This window comes from Colias eurytheme, chromosome 2 (genome assembly GCF_061535395.1).
Source record: "Colias eurytheme isolate Ceu_HAF_F1 chromosome 2, ilColEury1 Martin Lab GWU primary, whole genome shotgun sequence".
Classification (NCBI taxonomy): Eukaryota; Metazoa; Arthropoda; class Insecta; order Lepidoptera; family Pieridae; genus Colias; species Colias eurytheme.
This window is the reverse complement of record NC_142981.1, coordinates 4,724,443-4,752,304: the sequence shown is the minus strand read 5'-3', so window position 1 is coordinate 4,752,304 and position 27,862 is coordinate 4,724,443. Positions and strand designations below refer to the sequence as shown.

Here is a 27,862-nt window from a genome sequence, read left to right as displayed (position 1 = left end):
TATTGTTGTAAAAATGACATCGCGTTCCAAAGAGAAGGTAGCGGCCGCATTCAAGAAATTGTTCCGAAGCTCAGAAAAGCGGGAGAATGACGGTGCAGGGCCGAGTGGCTCTCCTTCAAGACGAGGCTTATTTCGACGGCACAGGTAATTTATCTATTATTATCGCTCTAGCGCCAATGTAAACAACTGTAAACAATTACTGTTTACTAATAGTTTTTCAAAACGATTTATTTTTACTCTCTTATTTTACACAGTATGAAATTGTTTTAGAACCTTGGTGGTTTTTTTGATGCCCTTGATACCAAAATTTTGTATGTAAACATTTGTAGTTTAGTATCTAATTCAAACAGACGAACACTATTTAATTCAACAGTAAACGTATTAAAATATTATTGGAATTTACGAATGGCCATATCTATTGTAGGTAGGTATATCCTACCTACCTTACCTAATTAATTGTTCAATAAGATGGAGTATTTATTCATGTTAGGTATATAATTTCCTTAAATCATTTCCAGATGGTCAGCATTTACATGCAATTATAAATACAGCATTTACAAAAGTTAAACATATGATACAACGATGAATATAGGTACTCTACAAATCTACAATAGCAGCGATGAAAAAGAATAACGCTTATCATGCAATTTGACAATGAATTTTATTAAGGATTGATATCAAATTAAACAAAAAATACACTTTTAGAATAAGGTATAAAATGCAGGAATCATAATTACATAATTAGGTATATCAACGAACTTCTGTTTAAGCTCGCCAAGCGCCACTATCTAATATAAAGTAGACTGTACATTGAATAGAATATTAAGATACTTGATTACATTATCACTTTTGAACGATATTCAATATTTCAAGTTTCATTGCATTCCGTAAATTATTATCTAATTGTAGATAATATGTAGTAATAATATTTTAACTATTGATAGGAGTTAGACAGTATTGGTACGTACCTAACCCACAAACACCAGCAAACAGAGGATTTTAATAACCAAAATGTCGCTTTAAATCAATAATCTAGTTCTGCTGCTCTACATTTTTTTACGATACAGATACAGTCAAGTTTTTATGAACGTAATACGTACACGGAATTGTAATAACTTTTTTGTGTAGGTAGGGTCATAAAAACGAAATTTATTTGAGTAAATAGAACTTGACGTGAACAGTGTTTATTTGAGAAAAGGTATTAGGTATATAGAATATAATTACTGATAAAATAATAAAGACACGGAACTCAAACGTAGCGGCCAAAATTTGTACAACACATGTGATACAGAGTTTGACGTCACACCTCATTACAAATTGAAACCAAGCCTTTGTGACGTGCATAAGATTGAGGAAATTGAACTTTACTAGAAAAGAGATTGTAAAATCTTGTCGCCCTTTGTGTATATGTCCAATGTCCATAATGAATAGGTACCCATTAGGCCCTTCATTGACTCATGTATCTTACATTTAAATCAGATAATTATTATGAATACTACTTTATTAACCGCTTTGTATGAAGTAATTAAACATGGATGCAAATAAATTAAAAAAAAAATAATGCAAATAATATAATACTTAAAGTGGCTAACTAACTAAGTATATCCTTTCTAGTTCTTCCGGAAAATTAGAAGCTGGTATTCATTTCATTTCAATTTAACACAATTTTGGAGTTGGAGTAGTATATCATTTTTTTTTTTTTTTTTTTTTCAATCATTTATTCAAGGCTTTTGAACGAATGTTCATGGCAGCCCCATTGTAACAATCAACTTACAAACTAAACACAAATTAATAAACATAATATATATCTAAATAACAATGAGAACGCCTAGGAGCCAGCGCTATACGTTGAAAGAAAATCTCCCACCATGCCATACACCAACCCTGCCTCCTCCGAGCAAGGGTTGGATAACGAGCTACAAAAAATTCCCATATTGGCCCGCGAAGCATCTAGCTTTTGAAATAATTCCACACGTTTCGTCTCATTCCGGACACACTCCACAAGCACATGATGCACGTCCTCGGTCTTTCCACAAATTATACACAAAGAAGACTCTATTTTACCCATCATATGCGCAAAAGCTCTTAATGGCATGTGCCCGGAACGCAATCTATGTGCCAACACAACAATATTGCGCGGTATATTTCCAACAAACCAAGGAGAACGATGAGGCTGACTTTGCATAATTTTGTACCAAATGCCCTTTGTTTTTGAACGGATATCAAAATACTCGCGCCACTGCTCCAAACATAAAAATTTAAATTTAGGTAAAAGTTCATAGTGATTCGGAAGAATATAAATTTCCGAACCGTCACTGATTGCTGCCTTTGCCAAACGATCAGCCTCCTCATTCCCTGCTAAGCCAATATGGGAAGGTATCCACTGCAGTTTTACATTTATATTATTTTCAATTGCCTTATTAAATTTACTTATAATATCGTATGCCATAGGATAGCCTCTAAAAGTCCCATTTAAACAGTGCAATAAATGTTGTATAGCGCTTTTACTGTCACTAAGTATAACTACACTATCCTGTGCCTTATAATTATCTAGAATATGGGATAAAGCTGCTGATATAGCAAACAACTCCAAAGTCATGATACAAACAGGCGACGAATTTTTATAACAATCTTCTACTTTAGAAGTAACATCGATATAAGCACAACCAGAGGGCAGCCCGGTGCCCTTTGATCCATCCGTAAATATTTTAAAACAATGACTATACTTAATATTAATTTCACGAACAACTTCATTTTTTAAAACCAATGAATTATAATTTTTTTTTGAATCCCGTATACAATCCAAGTAATCACATATATATTCTTTAATATTTGCTCCAGGGACCCAATTTTTAAACCGAAACAATTCTAAAGTGTTAGAGGTAAAAAGCCTCTCATCCTTAATTTCTATGTAAGTTAACGCCAACAGTGGCTGCTTTTTTCTAGACCAATAATTATTTGTACAAAGAGCACCGAGCTTGTCCAAAAGACTAGTAGCGGGATTATTACAAAAAGATTTGGCTTTAAGACAATATTTGTAAGCTAAATATTTCCGACGTATAGCTAGCGGAGGTATACATATTTCACTCTCCATTACGTGCACTGGCGTGGATTTAATAAAGCCACCAATAATTCTTAACGCTTGATTTTGTATTTTATCAAGTTTAGAAACATGACATTGTGCACTGTTGTCGTATAAAAAGCTACCAAAATCAATTCTACTCCTAATGATACTTATATATAGCCTTCTTAAGTGCTTAGGATGAGCTCCCCAACCGCTACCAGCTAAGACTTTCAATATATTGATGAATTTTTGAGTATTGCCGCAGACTTCATTTATGTGCCTACCCCAACGTAAAGAGCGATCCAGCCAAACACCCAAATATCTAATATTTTCATTATATTTTAAATCTAAATTATTGATTTTAAGAGTAATATTATGTTGTCTTCGTCCCCTGCTAAATAGGCAAAAATTTGTTTTATCTACCGATACCTGTAAACCTATATCATGAAGTAAAGATACTAAAATATTTAATGCATTTTGAATGTCCTGAACGCTATTATTAATAACGGGATTACTCGAATATATCACAAAGTCATCAGCGTACTGACCTATTCCTACACTAATGGTTTTACTAATCTCAGCAGTAACCAAATTAAAAAGAAGAGGAGATATTGGATCGCCTTGGCACAAACCGTTAGACGCCCACCTAACCAAAAGATTACTACTACTACAGCTATTATTACTATTATCATTACAGTAATCAGAATTATTAATTAGTAGATGTCTCTCACTTAAAAACTCCCAAAAATAATTGCACATTTTATAACCCACATTTAAAAGGTCTAATTTTTTAATTACGGCTTCAGTAAGAACATTGTTATACGCCCCTTCTACATCAATGAAACAAGCTAACGTCGGTATATTTTTAGTAAGACCAATCTGAATTGACGAGACAAGGCAAGCTACTGAATCTAGACAAGAACGCGATTTTCTAAACCCTGTTGTATGAACAGACAAAATACTATTTCTTTCCACATACCATTCTAATCTTTTACCAATCATATTATGAAATATCTTACATATGCACGATATTAAGGAAATAGGCCTCAATTTGACTTCGCTATTTAAATTTGAATTTAACTTAGGTATAGGTACAATTTTAATATCCCTCCATTGTTTAGGAATATAGCCAGTATCGAATATATCGTTAAAAATTTTAAGCAGATGGCGTTTACCTATTTCCGGGAGATTAAATATCATAGAATAAGTAATACTATCATTTCCTGGGCACGTGTCTTGCTTTTTGAGACACACCTCTAACTCTTCTAAACTGAAAGATGATTCAAGTAAATTATTTACCGATGATAATTCTGGCTTACGTGCTTTTACAAAATCAGGAGCTAATTTACATAGTAATTCTTGTAAATCCCGTGTCGGAGCTCTAAATCGGGAATTCCGATTACCTTTGATCCATTTAACTTTATGCCACATATCTGATAACGTAGTTCTTTCATTAATAGAATCGCAAAATTTCTGCCAGTCAATAGACCGAGCTTTTCTTAATTCAGATTTAAATGATTCATTTTTACTTTCCAATATTGTTAGATTATGTGGAGTAGGATTTCGTCGAAATATGCCTAAAGCTAATCTACGTTGGGCAACTAAATGAGAAAGAGATGGGTTCCAGTATGACTTAGGCTTGAATTTATTCTCAGGGTCAATGCTTACTTTTACAAATGGAATATGTTTGTCAGCAGCTTCATTTATACTTTCAACAAATCTATCGTAAGCAGCTTGAATACTCTCAGATTCTATACTATATTCTAGTAACGCGAGTTCGAGAGCACTAGAAAAATCTGTCCAATTAGCTTTTTTAAAATTTCTCTTTTTAACAAAGTGGCCAACATCCTCAAAATTTACAGAAACTTTGATTATCATGTGGTCACTACCCAGATTTTCATTCATTACACCCCATGTAAAATTTGCAATAACGTCAGACGAAACAAATGTAATATCCGGAGAAGTCTCTTGTACAAGGTTATTAACTAATTTAACTCTAGTTGCGGTTCCTGTATTCATAGCAATAAAATCATTATCTAGTGAAGCATCTAACACCTGAGTACCCCTGACATCACTTTTCGAGGACCAATTTGTATGATGCGCGTTAAAGTCTCCGGCTATTATCGTTTTATGTCTATACAAAGAAAAAAGTTCATCCCAATCTGATTGAGTTGTTCTAACTGATGACGGACAATAAATAGAAACTATATTTTGAATAAATTTACAATTTAATAATTTTAAGGCTACTGCTTCTATTCCAGGATTTTTAATGTTAACATGATTTACTTCAGTTATGATTGATTTGTGAACTAAAATTGCTACCCCCCCATAAGAATCAATTCTATCCTTTCTATGCATACTATAATTACTCATATTTATACTTATTTCCTCATTCAACCAAGTCTCGCTTAAGATGGCTATATGTATCTTATTCTGTATCAACAAACATTCTAACTCTAACAATTTTGGTTTGATGCTTTGCGAATTCCACTGGACTATGTTAATGAAGCGCTGCTTAACAGGAACGCTATCCATGACCGAAAATAGATAGAAGATTAGAGAAGAATTCTCCTCTTCTAAATAAATCCGCTACCAATGGGTAGCACTCCTCAAACATTACCCTTAACACGTCCGTGAATTTCTCGCTCAGCATTTTTCTTGATAAAATAATGTCTCTTAATCTATTAAGTAACCTAATAAAACTAAAGTTATGCTTCTCTCTGGTTTCATAATCTTCTCCATTACACTCACTTATTTCCTGATCTACAGTTTTCTCTTTATCATCACGTTTTTTCCTGGGTTTATTTTTCATTTTTTTTTTAACTTCTTGTCCCTCTTTCACTGAAATGTTCTCTGACTCCTTATTTAAAAATTGATGATCGTTAGTGTATTCCTTATCTATATGTTTTTTATTCAGGTTTAATACCGCTCCACTGTACGTTTCAACATTCCTATCGACGCTCATATCATTCGGTATATTTATACTTGTATTCTCCACTATTGTATCCTGACTTCCTAAAGAACCTGTTTTCATCTTCTCTGTATACACCATCAATGCTTTTTTATATGAACAGTTCTTCACGCTCATTATACATCTTAACTCTTTTTCTTTTTTAAATTCTGGACATATACTTCTTTCAATCGCCATATGTGGACCGCCACAATTTACACATTTGAAAAATTTTGTGTCACAATTCTCGTGGTTAAGACCACACTTAGGGCACACTCTTTTTTTATGTGGACAGAATTTTTTAATATGACTAAAGCGCCAGCAATTCGCGCACTGCGAGACTGGAAATGTATACGGTTCCACTATAAAACGACAACCGTATGCAGAAACATAAGGCGGTATAGCGGTACTCTTAAAACAAATGCGAATAGTTTCACTGTCAACCCATATTCCTTCACTATTTTGACGACGTAAACGCCGCAAAGACACTATCTCACTCTCACATACAAAAATTTCTTTTAACTCTTCTATACTTGTGTCTAAATCTACTTGCCTCACTATGCCATAACAAAATTTCAGCTCATCAGTTCTATAACATCTCCAATCTCTCTTAATTAATTCTTCGCATTGTATTAAAAGGTCAGCATTCTCTTTATCTCCAAAAGCAATCGATACTTTATAATTACTTTTAAATTTAATTCTTACTATATTCTTAATGTTCAAGTCCCTTAACAGTTTTGCGAAAGCGATTTGTTTAGGAAGTTGATCTTTTGACGTCAGAGTTACCTCATATATTATATCCGAACATTGAGAGTGAATCGAACTATTGTTCGTTACCTGAATGTCGTTTACTGCATTTCTTTTCGACTGCTTCTTAATTAACCGCTTCGATTTTCTATTTACCTCAATGAAATCATCATTGTCTAAATCACTATAATCTCTCACCCGTTTACGATGTATTGATTCGTCCGAAGACATAACCGCAGACATAGGGTGTAAACCAAATAGTTCGCCACCCGATTCTTCGTTAAACACACTACCGCATGGTTCGATCGCACACGCATTGTCAGACATTTTTATACGACGATAAGCGCCTGCGCGTAAACAACACGTACAGCTCACACGGCTGGCGCCGAGCGACTGTAGTATATCATTTACGCCTGCGAACGGTGTAAATATGAATACTGGGAATATTAGACAGCTGGCTTGATCACAAACGCCATAGCTCTCGCTTTGTCATAACCACAATCGATTGACTTGATGTATTGTTTTTATTGTTCGTTTGAAGTCATTGAAAGTTGTGTGAATCATAGGTCATGAACTTTTATGTGATAAATCGTATAAGTACTAAGTATATGTACCAGGTACCTACTAAATAAAGTATATCGGAAAATACAAGACCGGCGTATATTTTTTTAAATAAATCTTTACAGTAAGATTACTTATAGAATGACCTTAATATGCAAACGATCGATATCAAAGTAAAATAAAAATCAAAACCTATTCTTGTTACAAAAGTATAACATTTTTTTCCTTTTGGAACAAATCCCTAGCTCTACCCCCGATCAACGTTTTAATGTCAACCCAACCTTCCTCCAGCGTTCTCATAAATACTTATTTTACCAATACGTTTTATCACAGACTAATAATAATATACTACGTATACGGTTTTATGCAGTGGTGCAGAGCAGTGGTGGCTCAGTGGTGAGACCTCGGACTTCGAATTGATAAGTCCGGGGATCGAGACCAGGCGAGCGCGCAGGAAATAAATTGATTTTTTCAATTTATCTGCGCATGTTGTAACATTACCACTGCTCGAGCGGTGAAGGAAAACATCGTGATGAAACCGACATGTCGAAGAATTAAAAAGTTCGACGACATGTGCCATCCGCCAACCCGCACTTGGCCAGAGTGGTGGATTATGGCCTGTACCCTCATAGGAGGCCCGTGTCCCAGCAGTGGGAACATATATGGGCTGATGATGATGATGATACGGTTTTATACGTAGGTATACCTATACAGTCCTACATGTGTATTTTCTTATGTAACACAAACGCTACATATATACTGTGATTTGTTTATAAATTACCAGTTACGCAATTCCCCTTAGTGTGACGAAGTCTAGAAGACATGGTAGTTCTATAGTTACGTAGATATTGTGGACGAAGAGTGTGACCTGAGGCAACGCGACAATATGTTATATCATTTTAGCCTAGTTATAGCGCTATTGTTTACAATCAAAATTCATAATGAAGTAAAGTTCGATTAAAATATTTTCCCACATAATAATATCTAATTCCTAATAATATAAAAAAATAGTAAAACATAATTAATTAATTATATATTAATTTTTACTACTTTTTCAGCGGCATTACACAAATAAATCACGTCCTCTTATGGATACGTAAGACCTTCTCTATCTTTAAATACATAATATGAATGAATTATTATGAGAAGGTGCGTTTGCTACTAAAGCTGATAAACAGTCCGTGCACTCTATTTTTTGATAGTAGGTAAATATTTTGTTACATAATATAACCAGCAATATAGGAGATGACGTGCTGTGAAATAAAAGAATGATCTAACGGCTCTAACGCTGTGGGTATATTTAGATAACCCTCGAAATTTCTCATAAATTATTCGTTAACCATAGTATCTTCCTATTGTGATGCTGACCTGTGCCCTTTAGTATGTAGAGTAATTTGTTCCAGGGACGCACAGTTTCCGATTAAGTATTATTTAAGTTCCATGGGCACGAAAAGCTTCTTGTAGGTGCTTGTAGATAGAACTGACTGAACTGAGTGGCCGACGGATTGTTATTTATAGTCCCCGTAGAATCTTATCACTGAAAAAAGGATCTCTAGGCCTAAGTTTTGTTCTAATAAATTGATATAAACGTAATACCTAATATCGTAAGTTTACTTACTTAGTTCTTTTTTAATTTATATAAACATGTTTTGTTAGTTTTATTCGAAGTTATTAAATAATATTATTTTAATGTAATTTAAACGTAATTATAATTTATTAGTAACAAGTGTCAATGTGACTTCTGCAAAGAGTATAATATTAAGGACTTCTGCTTTATTTGCGTTTGGCACCGGTATGCACCTGTATTTTAACTACCTATTTGCTTTATTATTGATCTGTCTTCAAGATTAGTGATCTTTAGACTTTATTCGTCCATACAGTTTCGCGTTCAGCTGATTCTTCAGATTCCTGTGCGAACTTGGACAGTTTAGTAGTATAATGTTGTGTTGGGTTCTTACGACAACTTATATTTTCTACTTACAAAAAATGCCACGTTGTGTGAATTGTTCCCTGTCTTTAACCCATCCAATACTCTATAGTCAAGTCAGGGAAGTCACGAACATGGATCAATCTTACAAGTGTAAGTGTAACATTTTCATTGTATGTATATTATATGTAGTACCTACGGTCTATTTAATTTCACTTAGTACTTTTCTACTTCGTTCTCATGTCTTTAGAATTTTTTTTCCACATAATTGATACTTATCGTAAGCCCAAATGGAGAGCGTTTGAGCTATAATATCTCATTATAAGGACAAAATAGTTTGTTGTTTATAAATTATCTATTATTTATTAAAATGCAAAAACTTCTTCTTGAAGTAAAATAATATGAACATATAAAATTATGTAGATGTTTTTTATTGTTTAAGGTGGCAGGTAGCAGTAGCAGACGAAGATATTTTACTATGTGTAAAATGTTTTCTGATACTCCATAGAGTTTCTATAATCTATTGAATCCTCTATTGGACCAGCACCTGCATGAGTGAGCTTTTGATTAAAAGCAAATGGAATTAATGTGGAAAGTAATTTGTTGGAAATCTATCACAAAGTGCCATCTAGTGCTTGCATTGTAGGTGAAAAAATATGGGTATCATTTAAGCTATCACCAATTTAATTAGTTTTGTGTTTCTTAAATAATAGGGTTTGTCCTCAAAATAGTAGATCTGTCACCAAAATGTAGTCACCAAACAATGCAAAATCAGTTCCACAATAAATCACTTAAAATCCTGAGATATAAGGTCTAGTACCAAATAAATGTTTTTGTATGTATTATAATAGGTGTGTCCTAATAAGTATTTAAGCAAACTAATTTAAAGAGATCACCAATAAATCATATTATGTTACTAGAAAATTGCATTAAGTTCAAATAAAAAATTAGGGTTGTCATGATCGTTTTGACCAAAAGATTCTAGACTCCCAAGGTTCTAAATTTCCACTAGTAGTATATATAAATTATATTTAAATAAAATTTTTAGCAGAGTAGTAAATAAAACAATTAAAGTCAAAATAATCAATATTTATTGTTTAAAATAATTACCACTGAACAATCAGCGCTGGTTTAAAATAGCTGGCTTATGGCTAGCAGAATAGTAGATAAAACACTTAATTAAAGATAGAAATTAGATAATTAGAAATACAGAATAGTAAATTGATCATTTTTTCATTAAAATTATAAATTGATATATTAAATTGGTAACGAATACTATTAATTTAATATCTGAACGAAATAAAATGTTACTACTGTATTGGTAACAAAATATCAAATAAAAAAGAGTCGCAGTCAGGGATCGATAATCGATTTATTTGGTGACAGATCTACCATTCTGAGCACCGAGCTATTATTTAAGTAACAAAACTGTTATTATAAGAACGAAGTTTATATTCATGTAATGCAATATAATTTTATTGGTTATCGATCTCTTATTTTACACATAAATTAATATTAATTTGATAATTCATACCTGGGAACAATTTTTGTTTATTTGAGAACGAAAATATTTCGTGGTGATAGATCTATTTATTAGGTGATACAACTTGATGACACATATAAATTTTGGTGATAGAAAATATAGTTCCCAAAAAATATATTATGAAATCTTATATTTCTTAATAATACCTAAGTAATTCTTCTATGTACCTACATGAATATCAGATCATCTCAGTATCATCGAACCGCAGCCCATACAAATTTTGGCATACTGCTTTTCGAGAATTGAGTATATCAAACAAAATATTTATCACATATTATATTTCATAGTATGCCTTAGCGCAAACATTCGGAGATCTGGTGAATATTCTTGGCCTTTATTAATCATTCTCTTAATGAGAGCTGCTGCAGAAACTCCGCACGATTCTAGAAGGTCAAATTACTCTTGAGGAATTGATCTCTTTTGTTTCAACTTGGTGAGTATTTGCGACATGTTCTCTACTTTTTTTTTCAAACGCCGACATGTTGCATATAGGGCGTTGCATCGCATTCGGCGACGTTTAGCTACGTCTTTCAATCGAATAATTTCTTTTTTCAATTTCCGTATTCTTGAGGTATCTTCTACATTTGAAGGCATTTCTGAATCGTTATCGTTTAAAGTAGAAGTAGAAGGTTGGTGTTGCACAAAAGGTACAGTTTTTTTACCAGAATTTAATGACGCTGCTGCTGGGGAATTATGATCAGTTGGTGTTGTTGGAACAAGAAAAAGCGATGGGACAGCTGTACTTATTAATTTGCGTAGTCCTTTTTTTGTTTCATAGAAATTGGAATCAAGAAAGTGTACTGAACAAACTTTATTCCATATGTTTGGCTCAAAATTTGCTTGATTTAAAGCAGTAATCCACTTTTTCATCAAGTTTCGATCTTTTGGGAATCTGAAAAAATAAGAAAAAGTCTACTTAGTTACATATGTATAATTTTAATATTTTAACTTTTTTTCGGATATGTTATTCAGTATTTTGGGTACCTAGGTTTATCCTCAAAATATTTTACTCTATATTTGTAGATAACAACTAACTAGTTAGGAACCTTTATTTTTCTTACAAAATTTTATCTATATCTTTTATTAAATATATCATTTTTTATTTAATATCCATTCCATACCTACCAAAATCTTCAAAATCACTTTAGCAGTTCAGAAAATATATCGTAACATTACATAGGTACTTTACATTTACACTATAATCAGTAGGTATATTATTATTAGTCTGTGCTATATTAATAAATTATTCGCATTCAAAATATTAGATAGTGAATCATACAAAACACACCACTTAATTATTTATAGGTAATAGGTACATTTTTAAGTAATAATTTTTAAAGTCAAATAAATATGTTAAAACTAGCTTACCGCCCGCGGCTTCGCCCGCTTTGTCTAAAATCTAATAAATTATAATATACTAAAACCTTCCTCTTGAATCGCTCTATCTATTAAAAAAACCGCATCAAAATCCGTTGCGTAGTTTTAAATATTTAAGCCTTAGATCATTTATGCATACAAAGGGACAGAGAAAGCGACTTTGTTTTATACAATGCAAATGTAGTGATGTATTCTTCTATATAGTAAGCTTTATATCGAGTACAGCGTTCGCGAATCGCGTTGGTCAAGTAACACATGTCTTCGATCACGAAGCGGCAGTGAGGTGCGCGGGCTAGCCTGCGCGTGCCTACCTCCCACTTCTTCACTCCCGCAATGCTGGATTTATTTTCATAAAAATAAGTACAACAATCGACTTACTGATGAAATGTAATAGTGGATTTCAATTTTGTGTGATTTCTAGAATCATTCTTGCAAAATCGAACTGCACATTTCACCATTTTTATACGTAAATATGGAAAAAACCTCTAGAGAAACGCACTTTGATAACGCTCAACCACGACTACACGCGCTCGCGGGGGGAACGTCGTTTTGTTCTCACCCGTACCTACAGTTCCCACTTCGTTGCGTTGTGTGCGCGCTCTATAAACGTAGTCTTATACTTTATGAGCATTTTCACATTATCCGATCCGATATCGGTATCGGAGCAAATAGCACACCCCGGACACTCCATACAAAATGATCGTTTTGACAGTCACACTGTAGAGACTGCAAATGTGTGTGTTAACGCTTTATGGTTGGCACATTTGTGACTACCGTAAAAAAAAATTCGCGTTTTTCTGATGAAATACATCCGTAAACAGCACAATATCTAACCATTTTCTACGAAAAACGATAATCACAAATCCAAAATAATAAAATTACTTTGAGTCAATTTGATTAATGTTGTCAAACTTCGTTGCGTATCGTCCTTGCAGAAAAATATCGCCCATTTTATGTCTGATCGCGCGGGGGTGAGGTAAGTTTAATTTTGGCGGGAGGCGGAGAGTGTCCGTTCTGTAGCGTTTAGCTACTATTATGTATTCTGTGCAAATAGTATCCGATATTCGATATTGCTCTTTCAGTCATTCATTATCTAAATATTATAAAAAATAAAATATATTTTTTAGTTTCAAATTAAAAGTATTTTAATTAACTCTGCAGCATGTAGGTATTGATGCATCTGCCATACCTACTTTAAATTTTACGAAACGAGTTTTGAAATTCTTTGAATTCTGACCCTGAATGAATCAGCCACATAATGGACACAATATTTTAATCCCTCTCCGAGATTGGAATTTTGAATAACTTATAATTTAGTGAGTGTTGAAGTTTGCGCGGCTGAAACTATTTCAGATAACGAATACCGATTATGTGACCCCATTTTGGACGAAACGTTGATTTCTAGGTCGAGCGGTGACGGGAATCGGGGCTCATTTCTCTGAAACCTGATGCCGTAATATAAAGATCAAGTTGATTTATGCATAGGAAAAATGTTCCCTTATTGATGTTCCTTGAAGCACGAAGTACCTATTTGTTACATAAGACATGCGATATAATAGGACCTTCTTTATATTGTGTTGAACTCAAAAATAACACATGATGTGTTTGGTAGTTACTACCTCTAAAAACGTCGTATCGCATCATCATATCAAGCAAGCTTCTATATTATTACTGAAGAGCGTAGTCAATATTTAATATTGATGTTTTGCATTAAAACAAAACATGTATTATGTGTCGAATAAAACACACAGCGTTGGGATGAAGAAGCTGTCTATGAATCCCCTAAATCTATAGAAATAAGTTCTACCTTACCTCTTGTCTATGGATCTTTCACCTCACTAGCAAGGGCGCGTCCCTTTATCTACTTCCGCCTCTGACGCGCCGCCATCTTCCAAGCGCATAGCATCTTCATCAGCAAGCAGTAAAACTCAACGCTGTGTGTTTTATTCGACACATAATACATGTTTTGTTTTAATGCAAAACATCAATATTATGTGTCTTTCTAAAACACACAGCGTTGGGATGAAGATGTGTTTGATATCTGCTGGTGAAGAAAGAGTTACAAACGCTATGTTGAAATATAACTTATCTGTTGACATTGTAATACTTAGTGTTGTATTACAAACTAAAATTTATTTCTCAAAAAAAAAATGCTAAATGAAAATGCTGTAGGTATTGTCAAATAAAGCTATATTATAGAAATTTCAAAAAACAATAATAAAAGGCTATTGCCCACAAAAAAAAAAAAAAGAAAAAGAACATCTTTTCTTGCTTAACAACTAAACTAACAAACTCTTTTCTTAAAACTTAAATTGTTATCTTTAGGTAACATTTCAACTTAATACACATTAATGTCATGACACTGACTAAATAAATGGACTATACAATATGCTTAGTGCTTTTATATAACATCTAAAACAGTCTTGGTTTATTGTGCAACAGTAATAGAAATTAAATAAAGAAATATAAATCAATTATTATACCTCAAAGGAACATAAAAGAGATCAGTCTCAGTCAATTCTTAATAATAAAGCCTCTAAGGCTTGATATCCTACTCAATAAGCTCTGCTTATTAATCAATTAAAACAATATAGTAAAGGAAGAGATACAAAACAATCAACATTGGCAAAATTGTGCCCTAAGTATTAATACTAAATATCACACTGATTATAATAAGTACTTAATTAATTTATTAGATGGGTTTAAAGTTATCAAAAAGTAAAACTGACTCACTGTCCCTGGCTGGCTTTACCGGTCGGCAGTAAAATTTTTTAAAAGTCAGCATACTCTTCCAATTGCCCCTCTGAAGGATCTCCTCAATGGGTTGGTCCTCTAACCAACCTTTTGACGCCACTGCTGACCTGATACTGCCGGGAGGGGCTGCTATGCCTACTGACTTCAATATTGACCTTATCCAACCTGAGATCAGGGTCCGAGTAGCGGGCTTAACTTGACCCTTTACTGATAAAAATAAATTATCTATCTCTGTGCCTGAACGCCTATCTTCTGAGATCTGAATTAGCTTTTCTATGTGGGTCACTGGGCATATGGAAACATCTGGGTGCCTTGACAAACACCAACCTGACTGTTGGTGTGTTGCTGTATCTGTCTTGGATCCAAACTCAGGCCAGAATATAATTTTATCTTCCCGTCTGATAAAACAGTCCTTAGAGATCCTAAGAAGAGTTAGATCATGGATTCTTCTGCCCGATGCTAATAACAGGATTAAAGCTGTTCGCCTTGATATCTCAAACAGGGTTGAATTACCATCTGATGATCTAAGCCAGTTAACCAGAATCTCTATGTCCCAGATTGCTTCTTTTCTTTGTCTTGGTTTAGCTATAGCAATAGCTCTTAGGACTTGCTGTACAAAGAAATTGGTGGTGATTCTCTCCTCTGATGCACCATAGAAGGTTGATATCGCTGACTTATGCAGTAGAATTGTACTGTAAGCCAGATTGTGCTCCAAATGTAGGCTTGCTAAGAACTGAGCGACGTCATTACCAGAAGGTGCCCTGATGTCCTTGTTATTAGATCTGCACCAAGCCAACCACCTCCTAATTGGAGCCAGTGCGGTTGCCAGTGTGGAGGGACGCCAACTAGCTACTAGCAAATCCTTCTCTTTTGTACTCCAGTGGGCTATTTGTCTCCTCCACCCCCAATCTCCCAAGCTAGCAGTTTCAGGTTCTCCACCTGAGGGGGAGGCAACGACGTTGATAGATCTATGAGGCAACTCCGTAGGTTCTGTATGACAAATGGTGGACTGAGTGCTCTCGACCTCAGGTCCGGAAGCCAATAACACTGAGCCCACTGGGGGGCTATTACAATGTACCTGCCCTGTGCCCTGTTGAGGTGTGCTAGTACCTGTGGGATTAGACTGGGTGGCGGAAATACCCAGGCCAGGTGCCAGCTCCACTGCTGCCTGAAGGCGTCGCAGAACTCTGCGCAGGAATCTCCTGCATCTAAGCTTACATACCTTGGTACTACTGCGCTTCTTTGAGAGGCGAACAGGTCGATGTCTGGTACTCCCCATTTCCGGAATAACACTTCTGTGGCGTGGGGTAGAAGATGCCACTCTGGTAAGGGTTGTCCTCTCGAAAGGCGATCCGCTATCCCATTGAGGCGGCCTGGGAGGTAGGATGCCGACAGAGTTAATTCTAACTTCTCGGCCAGACAAAGCACCTCGGATGTTAGTGATAAGAGGGCTAATGACTTTGTCCCTCCTTCGTTCCTTATGTGAGCGACCAGAGTCCGATTGTCGGACTGTATTAGTATGTGGGCCCCTCTTAGTGTACTTTGGAGTCTTTTTATTGCAGCGAGCACAGCATATAGTTCCTTGACATTCGAGTGCCAAGTTCTCTGTTTGCCTGTCCATCTCCCTGACAGGTAAAGGCTGTTCAGCTGTGCACCCCAGCCCGCATCCGCTGCGTCTGTGGTAAGGAAGTGTGTTACCTGTTTCCTTATAAAGGATATGCCGTTCTTGCCTATGTTTCTCCTCCACCACATCAGGTCTTGTGTCGCAAGGGGAGGCAAGGCTCTCCTCACTCTGGGTCTGCTCCGTGCAAAACTTCTGAGAAATATCTGGAGACGGCGACTGTGTAGTCTGCCGCCTCTCAGCGTTAAATTTGCAAAATTCATCATCCCTAGGACCACTTGTAACTCTCTTTGAGTGCAGGACGATCTTGTTTCCATTGCCGCCACTGTATGTTCTATCTTTAAAGCTTTCTCGTCTGGTAATGACACAGACATCCGTCTCGTGTCCCACATTAGGCCCAAATATTCGAGTCTCTGCACTGGGTCTAGGATTGACTTTTTGAAATTGATGTGCCAACCAAGTTTCTTTAGGATGCCCACGGTCTCCGAGACCTGGGATGTTAATTTGGTTCGGTTCTGGTGGACCAATAGGTAATCGTCCAAGTATACTAGAAGGCGAATACCCCGAGCACTCAGGGTCTCCGCGACCCAATTTGATATGGCTGCAAAAGTCCGGGGGGCAGAACATAGGCCAAAAGGGAGGGCCGTTAATTGTAGAATCTCCCCGTTGTAAATTACTCTTAAAAACCTGCGGTGAGAATTTGCTATGGGCAAATGGAAATAAGCTTGATGGAGGTCTATCTTCACAAGCCAGTCCTGGCATTGTAAGAATTCCATTACGGTAACTTGTGAAATTAGTTGGAAATGTCTGGCAGACACGTAGGTGTTTAAGTGCCTCAGGTCGAAGACGGGCCTTGCTGAGCCATCTGCTTTCCTTACCAGAAACATCTTTGAGTGAAAGCCGGCGTCTATCTTTCTGGGCCTCTCTAGGGCCCCTATTTTCTTTAGCCGGTCTACCATCTCTGTCATGGCGGGGGACACCCTTGTAGAACATCTCTTCAAGATTAGCCTGCTGGGCAGACACATGGGAGGTTTCTTGGTAAATGGAATTCGAGAGTTGGTAATGTTTTTTAAAATGAAATGGTTGGCCCTCAAACGAACCCAATTCTCTATATGTCTCTTTAAACACCCCGCCCTGAACAATTCGGAATTGTCATTTCTGCACCATTGGGTTGGCGCGGAAGCCGCCACGAAAGGGCCGGTTCTTCTTAACTTTAGCAACTTGCCTCCTGTCCCCTCTCTGAGGCTGGTTCCTCATTGGGCGGTGAGACTGTCTACCGTGTTGAGGTGCAGCTCTTTGTTGTTGTTGTCTCCTCTCTCTGGCATAGGTGGGAGTGTTCAGCCACTGTTGGGTTCCGCCCAGAGAAGCTATGATAGGTTGTAGGGCTTCTCTGCTAAATAAATATTCCTTACTCGGAGGAACATTATGAAGTATAGAGCGTAGGTTGACATTTCCTAGCTCTTTTAATATACGTTCTCGTCTTACCTCAATGCACTCCGACCTCTTGCCACAAATTAGCTGCATGGTCATCTCTGACCTTTTATAGGATGGAGAATCAGGACCAAACAATGAGGTTATCTTTTCAAACAGGTTACCTGGGTTTAAGTTATACTTATTCTCCTGTGCCCAATTTACAATGTCCTGTAAGCCTTCTTTAAGCAAGCGACGCTGTTCTAGGATATTATTTGATAAGCCTGCTAATAGTAACTCAGTCGACATTAAAAAATCTTTGCTCTTATTGAGGTGGCAAAATTCCTCATTCACTTTAAGGGCTGTGAAGCCTGGGGAAGCTAAGCAAGAGTTAAGCACTTTCTTATACCTAATCCCCTTCCAAGTAGGACGGTCAAAGTGCTGGAGACGCTCTAACTCCAGTAGGAGCTCCTTGTTGGCCAGAGGGACGACCACCGCCGCGTCACACTCGGTATCCAGGTCGCCTAACGTCAACTCACCAGACTGACTTAACCCTGCCCTTGACGCAGTAGCTGCCGTGCCTGGGTATGATAGAAAACCTGCTGACGTAGCGACGTCACTAGGTACCTCTTGCATCTTACTTAATTCACATAAGTATTGTGGTAATTGTGACATGTATTGCGAGATATATCCCACCTGTTGCATGAGGGACTCTATGCGTGGGTCGGAGCAAGTATCAGTTTGATTGTACTTACGGAACTTTTCCTTTCTTGCTCTTTTCCTGCGTGGAGACGAGCTGTCGCTCCTCTCGTCCTCCGAGGACGAGGAAGTCGACTCACCACTACACTTTGGATGCCGGTTCTCATCCGAAACACCGGTCTTTGAATCGTCCTCAGACAACGTGGTTTTTGTTGTTTCGTTATGGGAAAGCATTTCGACTTTAAACACAAAATAAATCACAAAATAACACTTAAAAACAACACTGTGTGCTATTCGAAACTGAATTTGCAGAAAATTTTAACACTTTTACCATAGATTTCTAAGAAATATCGAGATTCGATATATAAGCGATGTTGACGCTTCGGAATTCACAAACGCTATGCGCTTGGAAGATGGCGGCGCGTCAGAGGCGGAAGTAGATAAAGGGACGCGCCCTTGCTAGTGAGGTGAAAGATCCATAGACAAGAGGTAAGGTAGAACTTATTTCTATAGATTTAGGGGATTCATAGACAGCTTCTTCATCCCAACGCTGTGTGTTTTAGAAAGACACATAATAATCATAATTATTAAAATTATAAAAATGTAAATTATAAATTATTTATACATATATATGTTCACTAGGTTGTTAAACATAATTTAACAGGATACAAACAATATGTACCGCTGTTTACAATTAATAAGTTACAACGCACGCGTTTTAACCCTCTACTACCTGACCCTAATTTCTTATACGTAACTACCTACTTGGAGTCTCTCAGACTCCCATACTTTGAACTCTTAATAAACAAAAACTGTTATAAATGAAAATAAATTAAAAGAAACATGTTATAGCTTGAACACTTCTTTATTTCTTAAAAGTAAAAAAAATACATATAACCTTATGGCTTATACTAAAAAACTACACTTTTTTTTAAAGTAAGCAAAATTTTTTCAAAAGTTTTACACTTTTATTAAATGAGATCTTTAAAAAAACTAACAAAAATTAGGAACTCTCTTCATAAATTGTTTAAAGTTTAGTAACTAATCAACATAATGTGACACAAATTTTTGGCAAAAAAGAATTTTTTTTATAAAATTGCAAGGCTCAAACTTTACAATTTTTCCCGGCATATTGAGCACGCCGTGTAGGAGCACTGCAGGCATGTAGGCTTCTTATATATGAAACACAAGTACTGCGTCTTAAGTTTTTTTTTTCGGGTCACATGTGAAGCAGTACTTGCGTATTGCCAACTTTTCAGGTGCTTCATAACTACATCCTGCATCTGCATCTCTGTATACGATGCAGAATCACAGGGAAGAACACAATTTTCTTCAATATCTTCCTCGTGTTCACTGCACAGTTCATCAAAACATTCTTCTTCGTTCGAGGAAAGGTCCTCCTCCAACCAACGATCAATATTTTTTATCATTCGAGGTCATTTTGAACTAAAACAGAAAAAAAAGTTTCATGAAAAAGTCACGTAACTACCTACCTGGAGTCTCTCAGACTCCACGAGTCACGACATAGTTTTTTACTCACCAAAACACAGCGCGCGCGCATATGACCTCGACGAGTTCAGGCGCGGTACTTCAGGCAGAGGGGCGAAGGTACACGGACGCACACCGTTCAAATACATTTGCTTGTAAAGATATAGACAAAAATAAGACTGCTGGAGTCTGAGAGACTCCGGTCAGGTAGTTGAGGGTTAAATATTCAATACACATAGCAATCAAGGTGAACGTCGATATTTAACTTTATATAGGTAGTGCATGTTTGTTCAGAAACAGCATTCCATTGAGATGATAACTACCGGTTCAAATATTTCAAAGCAGTTTTTCTTTTGCAATTATAATACCTACCTTTATTATGCTCTTTAATAAATTGAAGATGCTTCGATTATAAATTTATAAAGCATTTGAATGCCATTAAAATATCAAATTCATGCTTCGATTAGTTTTGTTCATTAGACCACGGTCATCAGTATCAGTCAGTAGAAGTTTAAAAAATGCTAAAAGATCACGTTAAACCAAATTCAATACATAGGTAGGTCCTATGACTTCTTGTAAACAATGAATTACAGTCGTTTGTTTTGTTCAGACAATGAAAAGGTTGCTGACTAGGATAAACTTAGAAAGGAAACAAAATGAATATTTTATTACGATGGCAACATTAAACAGAGTCCATAATCTCTTGGTAGAGCCATTTGCTCTATACTAGCAATAATGGATCCCAATAAGTCCCCTTTTTATTCCATTACAAGCAGAATTAATACCTAGCAAATGACATTCTTGTTTTATTGTAGAAATATTATAGTTATAAAAAATAAATCTAAGTAGTATCCTCTGAGCCATAGTACTTATTGAGTTATAACTTATCTAACCTCAGCTTCATTAATGAGAGAGGATTATTGAAAAGGTACGAAAGACGTAATGGATTTGAAATAAAGATGCGAAGAAACGTTTTTTTATTAGATCTCTGACCTCAAAAACGTTCAATGTTTTGTAAAAATTTACAATGCCAAAAAATTTCAAGTAGGTAAGTAGTGAATAGTTCTGCAACCTTTCTGTAACAAATCTATACTAATATTATAAAGCTGAAGAGTTTGTTTGTTTGTTTGAACGCGCTAATCTCGGGAAATACTGGTCCGATTTGAAAAATTCTTTCGGTGTTAGATAGCTCATTTATCGAGGAAGGCTATAGGCTATATATATACCATCACGCTACGACTAACAGGAGAGGAGCCACGGGGGTGAAACCGCGCGGAGCGGCTAGTGAATTATAAACTATCGTCACACATCACACTTAAAGGAAAAAATGTCCTTATTATTAATTTGTGTAACTCCCACTCAGTCACTCTAATTATTTTTTATTCCTTAATAAAAGTTAGATTAAACGAAAAAAAGTTTTTAGTAAACAATAACGTATAAAATGCGTATAAATTTGTTGTTAAATAGACTAGGATACTATAAATAGTTATTTCGACAGTAGGTAACACGGAATGATAAGTATAATATTAAATTATAAGTAATGATAAGTATAATATTATATTATTTTAGTAACTATGTACTCACTATGTCCTACGTTAATAATAATTAATGACAAAATATGTATCAGAGTTAAAATATATTCATTTTCATTAACAGAGATGGCGTAGTTCCTGCTGAAACCACGGCAAGTTTGCCCTCAAGTCCAACAGGCAACTCGCTAGCCAAAAAGAAGGACGGCGCGAGCGACATTCGGGAGCGCGCGGCTGCGGTACGCACACGCAGGCTCATGAAGGAGCTCAAGGAGATACAGCGGCTGCAGGAGAACAGACCCGACCCTGTGTTTACGGTAAATGTTATATGGTATTTTACTCTCGCTACATCCATAGACTATTCACTTATGCTCCGTTGTTGTTAAAACCATTTGCAAAGTTATTCCATTTGTAAACCTACTATTCAAAATAAACTGGATTATGGATACGTAATATTATAAATTATAATTATGTAAATCACTATAAAACTAATATGAAGACACCCAAATCGCCTTGGATTAGTTAATATTTGTTTATTTTGAACTAAATAAACATTTTCAACATAATATGTTACATAATCTATGTTAAATGTTTACAAAGCCCCATGATGATAACTGTCCAAGGTGTCGCGCAAAAGACGCGCGCGTTCTAAATGTATTATGTTAATATTTTTTTTGTAATTTGTAACTAAATGATTTGACATAACTTTCAGGTGGAACTAGTAAACGACAATTTGTTCGAGTGGCACGTGCGTTTGCATCAGATCGACCCAGAGAGTGACTTGGCGGCGGATCTACGAGAATTGAACATTCCTAATATTTTGCTGCACTTGATATTCCCAGAAAACTTTCCCTTTGCGCCCCCTTTTATGAGAGTTATTGAACCGCGGATAGAGAAGGGTTTCGTTATGGAAGGTTTGTCTTTGGATATCATATTTAATTATGTACTTATATCTATCTCTAAACCTGATTTTGTTCGAGTTGTACATTTTGTAGGACTATTCTTGACAATAATCTTTATCTTTGATTTTTTTCTATTGAAAATGATATTATCTGAACCTTTCTTTTGATCCGTTTTTCATGTAGCTAAATATAAAAGAATTTAATCTAATTAATCAAGTAACAACATTAAACTCGTTTGCTCTATGTATTCAGCGTAACCGAGCGAATTTATGCCTTTGGATATTCAGTCCGTTGACTGATTAGTAAATTATTTCTGTTTAAACACAACACAGTAATTGATTGATTAAATACACTTTGATGAGCTCAGTTTTATGTATTCAGAATAAGTCGTTACGTTAATAGGTAATTAAAATTAGTAAATTTGATTTTATCATGCGAATTAAGCTACTCTCACTGGATAATATTTTAACGACTAAACAATATTATTAAATTCCTATCGTGGTTGTATAGCTCTTTAGGATAAAAGAAGTCATCCTTTCCAATATCCAAAATCAATACAATCTACGATCACAATGGCCTTTGATTACAGCCTTGAAGCGGTTTAAAATAAAATATATCAGCATTTTCAACAGACTTTAAAAAGTAGGAGGTTTTCAAGTAACTTGTAATTTTTTTGGGCCTATTATCTCTTCCTAACTTTAACCTTTTGACCGCCAGAGCAAAAACGCATCGCCGTGCCCTCCACGCCAAGCCACAAATTCAATGAGATAACCTTGAAAATAGTAGGGAGTCCAAAATGTTATCGATAAACATAATAATTCACGTCTGAATATTTGAATAAACAGCTTATAACACAAAAATAATATTTATTTAACCTCATCTCCTACTGTAAAAACTTAAGACCACATTTATAGCAACTATCAACAAAAAAAATCAACCTTTTGAGATACAAAAATACATATAAAATTGCAGCAAGTTACAGCACTATTCTCTATCAGTTACGCCCCATTGGCATGTATATGTCGTGGCCATATCGTAGATTTGTTCATTTCATGAAATGGCCAATTTAGTTTGGCCAGATCGTTAAATCGTCAACGTTTCACGATTTGGTCATCCACATTTGGCCAGATCGACGATCTGGATGGACGTGGATGGCTATTTCACGAAATGCGACCATTTTTGTTTCTTTTTTAAAAAGCGATATGCTTCTGGCACTCGCCGGCCGCTGCCGCGGCACGCTCGCTTTGCTCGCTCGGCTCGTGCATTGTTTATTAAAGTCTAACCTAACCTAACTGTTTTCTATTGAAAAAACAATTCGCTTCTGGTATTCGCCGGCGCTACCGCGGCACTAACTTAAATGACATTAAACAAGTTCTTAAAATATTCTGAAATTTTTATGTTTTATGGATTCTCTAAGATATTTTATACGATCTGGCCAAATGTCGATGACCAAATTGTGAAACGTTGACGATTTAACGATCTGATCAAACTATGTTGGCCATTTCATGAAATGAGCAAATCTACGATATGGCCACGACATATACATGCCAATGGCGCGGGCAACCATCCTTTTTTTTATAATCTCTCGCTTCTGATTAGGGATGTGTAGCTGTATATTATTATAACTTATCGAGTTTATTTATTAAGTTTATATGAACTATAGGTATTATTGTGGAGTGTTTATTTGTAAATATCAAAACAACTATTACCTTTAAATAAAGGGAATTGCATTAAAACTACATATTTATTTTCCAATCATTTAGTTTAATACTTGAGTTATTACAAATACTAATTATATGTAGGTACCTATTTAGGTCAATTACCATATTTTGATATGACATAGCGACAATTTGTATCATAAGAATATTCTAATAAAGGCACTGATTAGACTTATTAGGTAATAAATTTTGAAAACTTCTAAAATGCGCAATAGTTCTTCTGTACTATAAAACTCTTCACTTGCCATTTTTGCGATTATAATATTGGTAGATACCTACTCGATAAAATATTTTTACAACTTTCCGCACTTAACAACACGGCACGCGCTTACGACGTCACCAGTCCGACATCTATTCATGTCAATGGCGCAGAAGAGATTGCATATCGATACTGTGCTAGGGATGCGCATGATTGGCGAAAAGGAAAATATTGAAATCAACAATATCCACAATATAGACAATATGGTATTATACCAAAGAATGTAGTATTTACCTTTTTTCTCAGTGACTAAGCTTATATATTTTTTTTGTAGTTATTACAAAAATTAAGCGAATTAGAGTAATTTCGCTGAAATTTTAATGAAGTTGAATTTATATTTTTTGGTTTTATGGCATTCAAATGCTTTATAAATATAAATTTATAAAGAATAGAATTATAAAGCATTTGAATGCCATAAAACCAAAAAATATAAATTCAACAAAAAAGGTCGTGTTCCATCGTTACAATATTGTATTCACTGAAAAGTGCTTCATATTGGTTGAGATGGTTGTTAAATCATCTCAATAGATGGCGCGCGGTGTGTCCCTTAAGACACATAAAACTGAAAGAATAGAATAAATTCGATTACTCAGGCGGGTCACGAGTGGCTGAGTTGGTTAGGCATCCGCCCCGGAATGGCGCGAAGGATGCGGGTTCAAGTCCCGCCTCGTGATCGAATTTTTTCTATTCTTTATAAATTTATATTTATAAAGCATTTGAATGCCATAAAACCAAAAAATATAAATTCAACAAAAAAGGTCGTGTTCCATCGTTACAATATTGTATTCACTGAAAAGTGCTTCATATTGGTTGAGATGGTTGTTAAATCATCTCAATAGATGGCGCGCGGTGTGTCCCTTAAGACACATAAAACTGAAAGAATAGAATAAATTCGATTACTCAGGCGGGTCACGAGTGGCTGAGTTGGTTAGGCATCCGCCCCGGAATGGCGCGAAGGATGCGGGTTCAAGTCCCGCCTCGTGATCGAATTTTTTCTATTCTTTATAAATTTATATTTAATGAAGTTACTTGAATATTACACTACATCACTAGTAGGCACGTATACATGTCATTGGCGCGAGAGAACATGCTTTTTTAGCCATTAATTAAGTTATTTTTTGTCATCAAATATTTGAATAACTACTTGGCAATTTTGTTTACTGTGTACAATTATGTAATAACTGGGGATTCAGTTCATAAACTGTATAAATAAAACACGTAAAAGTAAAGGTTTAATGTGTTTATTTTGTATTTATCTATGATCTGTTTCTTGGCATGTGTAGGTGTCGTTGGCGCACAGGGCACGATTGCGCATGACATCTATAGATGTCATTGGCGTTCAAAAGGTTAAACTGGGTGAACCGATTTTGACGAGTCTTTTTTTATTTAAAAACTCGTCTTGCGGTCGATCACATTAAAATTTGTCCAGTTCGGACCATTAATTGAAGGCAGTTAACTTTTTTGCTAGAAAATTCACAAACACATTTTAACGTGATAACGTTTTTAAAATCGGTGACATGTTCAGAAACTTGTGTCACACCAAAACCTCACGAGCGCGATCGCAGGTATAACGAGAGAGAGACGGACCGATCTCCCGTCTCATCTCGAGCGCTGCCACCATTAAGACGTTATCACGTAAACATCTCGATCGTAAACCTACTTTACAAACAACTAATTTTTTAGTTGAACCTTTGTTTGCCAGGTGGTGCTATTTGCATGGAACTACTAACGCCGCGCGGTTGGGCGTCCGCGTACACCGTGGAGGCGGTGGTGATGCAGTTCGCAGCGTCCGTGGTGAAGGGTCAAGGTCGCGTGGCGCGCGCACCGCCGCGATCCTCGCGCGAGTTCTCGCGAAGGCGCGCGGAGGAGGCGTTCCGCTCGCTTGTCAAGACGCACGATAAATACGGCTGGGTCACACCTTCGCTGTCTGACGGGTGAAGTTTAAGGTAGGTCACGAATTTGAAGGGCTTTTATTGAGAACGGTTACGAAAATATCTACTCATTGTCATTAAAAAAAAGGACGTTAATCTTTTACATGACCACAAAGACAAAAAGAGTGGTTTTAACTATTATAATATTTTAACTATTGTTATCAAATACTTATTATTTTCTTATTTCCTTTGTTTCAGACATTTTCAACAGTGGTGCAGAAAGGATCTCTAGTAGATAATTAATTAAATTTTAGCTATAATTTTTAGTAAACACCTTTTATATCTTACTTTTATAAGGAATACAGAGTTTTACCAGCTCTCTATGCATTATTTTCCTGTACACACCGCGTTTACAGGTTTTGTATGAAACACGCCATTCCAATGTGAAGTGTCAGGTTTAGAATTTTGTCTAGTAAATAGTTAGGATATATGCTGTGTACTGTGCCAAACATGTAATGTTTCGCTCAACGCCTAGAATGTCATATGAAATATGGTACTACCTTCTTTTTTTACACTAATGTTTTCTATTCAATGCAAATTAATAATATTTTAATATGTATTTAAACCGCCAATGAGATATATTTTAGTGCACATGATATTTTAAATTATCATAAAAAAATTACTTAAATCATGAAAAATCGGTTTTATCTCTTATAAAATGATATATATGCAAATTTCCGTCCCAAAGTCATTTAAATCATTTTGATATTTGTGATTGTATGGCGTCTTTCCAAACTATACAAGGCTAGTACGCAACGGTATGAAACTAATCACGTATAGTTTGGAAATAACTTTTTTACAAAGTTCTTCCAATCTATACAACAGCAGTACGCAAATACTCGCGTATACTTTGTAGTGAAGTAAGTAAGAATAGCGCTCCAAAATATACAGCGCCAGTACGCATGCGGACTAATCGTGTATGTTTCGGAGTAAGCGCGGCGTCTTTCCATTGCTCGCGTTTATATTATTGTATTGCTGTTATGAAATCTATTATTAAAATGCATGTGTATTGTGTATGTAATGTTGCGTACTGATCGTATATTTTTTGTATCGAGGATGCTTGTGTCTTCGTTCCCGACTATGCTGCACGACTTACAATTGACAATAGTGCTAAAATTTAAGAATCTAATAAGTCCAGAAGAAGACGGTTGTGAGGCGACGGCGGCGGTCCTTTTATTGTGTAGTTAAAAAAAAACACGAACCTAACCTAACCCACAGGTAACCCTTATATCTGTTACCTATTTATTTTTCTAAGCTTACCTAATAATATTTTTATTCCATATTTTACTGAATCAATCAAGAAGAATAAAAGTAGATATATATATATAGATATATATATATAGCTGTACAAGTCTTTGATTGTCTATATATTTATTATTTCG

The 27,862-nt window shown here is 35.6% G+C and overlaps 2 protein-coding genes and 1 long non-coding RNA gene across 3 annotated transcripts; 1 reads left to right on the top strand and 2 right to left on the bottom strand.

The window, feature by feature from the left end:
- Window positions 1-27,196, top strand: LOC149910288 (ubiquitin-conjugating enzyme E2Q-like protein 1). The gene is made up of 5 exons (XM_090112106.1): window positions 1-144; window positions 21,798-21,987; window positions 22,383-22,584; window positions 26,252-26,495; window positions 26,679-27,196. The coding sequence occupies exons 1-4, from the start codon at window positions 14-16 to the stop codon at window positions 26,485-26,487; spliced, it is 759 nt and encodes a 252-aa protein (XP_089968232.1). The 5' UTR covers window positions 1-13; the 3' UTR covers window positions 26,488-26,495; window positions 26,679-27,196.
- LOC149910290 (uncharacterized) lies at window positions 10,246-12,767 on the bottom strand. Its single transcript, XM_090107672.1, has 2 exons — window positions 12,548-12,767; window positions 10,246-11,684 (listed from the first exon to the last, which is right to left on the bottom strand). Exons 1-2 carry the CDS (start codon window positions 12,625-12,627, stop codon window positions 11,189-11,191), a joined length of 576 nt encoding a protein of 191 aa, XP_089963798.1. The 5' UTR covers window positions 12,628-12,767; the 3' UTR covers window positions 10,246-11,188.
- On the bottom strand, window positions 19,502-20,235 carry LOC149910289 (uncharacterized). The gene is made up of 2 exons (XR_016457710.1): window positions 20,194-20,235; window positions 19,502-20,099 (listed from the first exon to the last, which is right to left on the bottom strand). It is a non-coding gene; the product is annotated as an uncharacterized LOC149910289 (long non-coding RNA).
- Window positions 27,197-27,862: the final 666 nt, after the last annotated feature.

Coding starts and splice junctions, on each gene's coding strand:
- LOC149910288 (XM_090112106.1), top strand. CDS start 14: ATGACATCGCGTTCCAAAGAGAAGGTAGCGGCCGCATTCAAGAAATTG. Junction 145..21,797: donor GGCTTATTTCGACGGCACAG/GTAATTTATCTA, acceptor TTTCATTAACAG/AGATGGCGTAGTTCCTGCTG. Junction 22,585..26,251: donor GAAGGGTTTCGTTATGGAAG/GTTTGTCTTTGG, acceptor TTTGTTTGCCAG/GTGGTGCTATTTGCATGGAA.
- LOC149910290 (XM_090107672.1), bottom strand. CDS start 12,627: ATGGTGAAATGTGCAGTTCGATTTTGCAAGAATGATTCTAGAAATCAC. Junction 11,685..12,547: donor TCCACTATTACATTTCATCA/GTAAGTCGATTG, acceptor TTATTTTTTCAG/ATTCCCAAAAGATCGAAACT.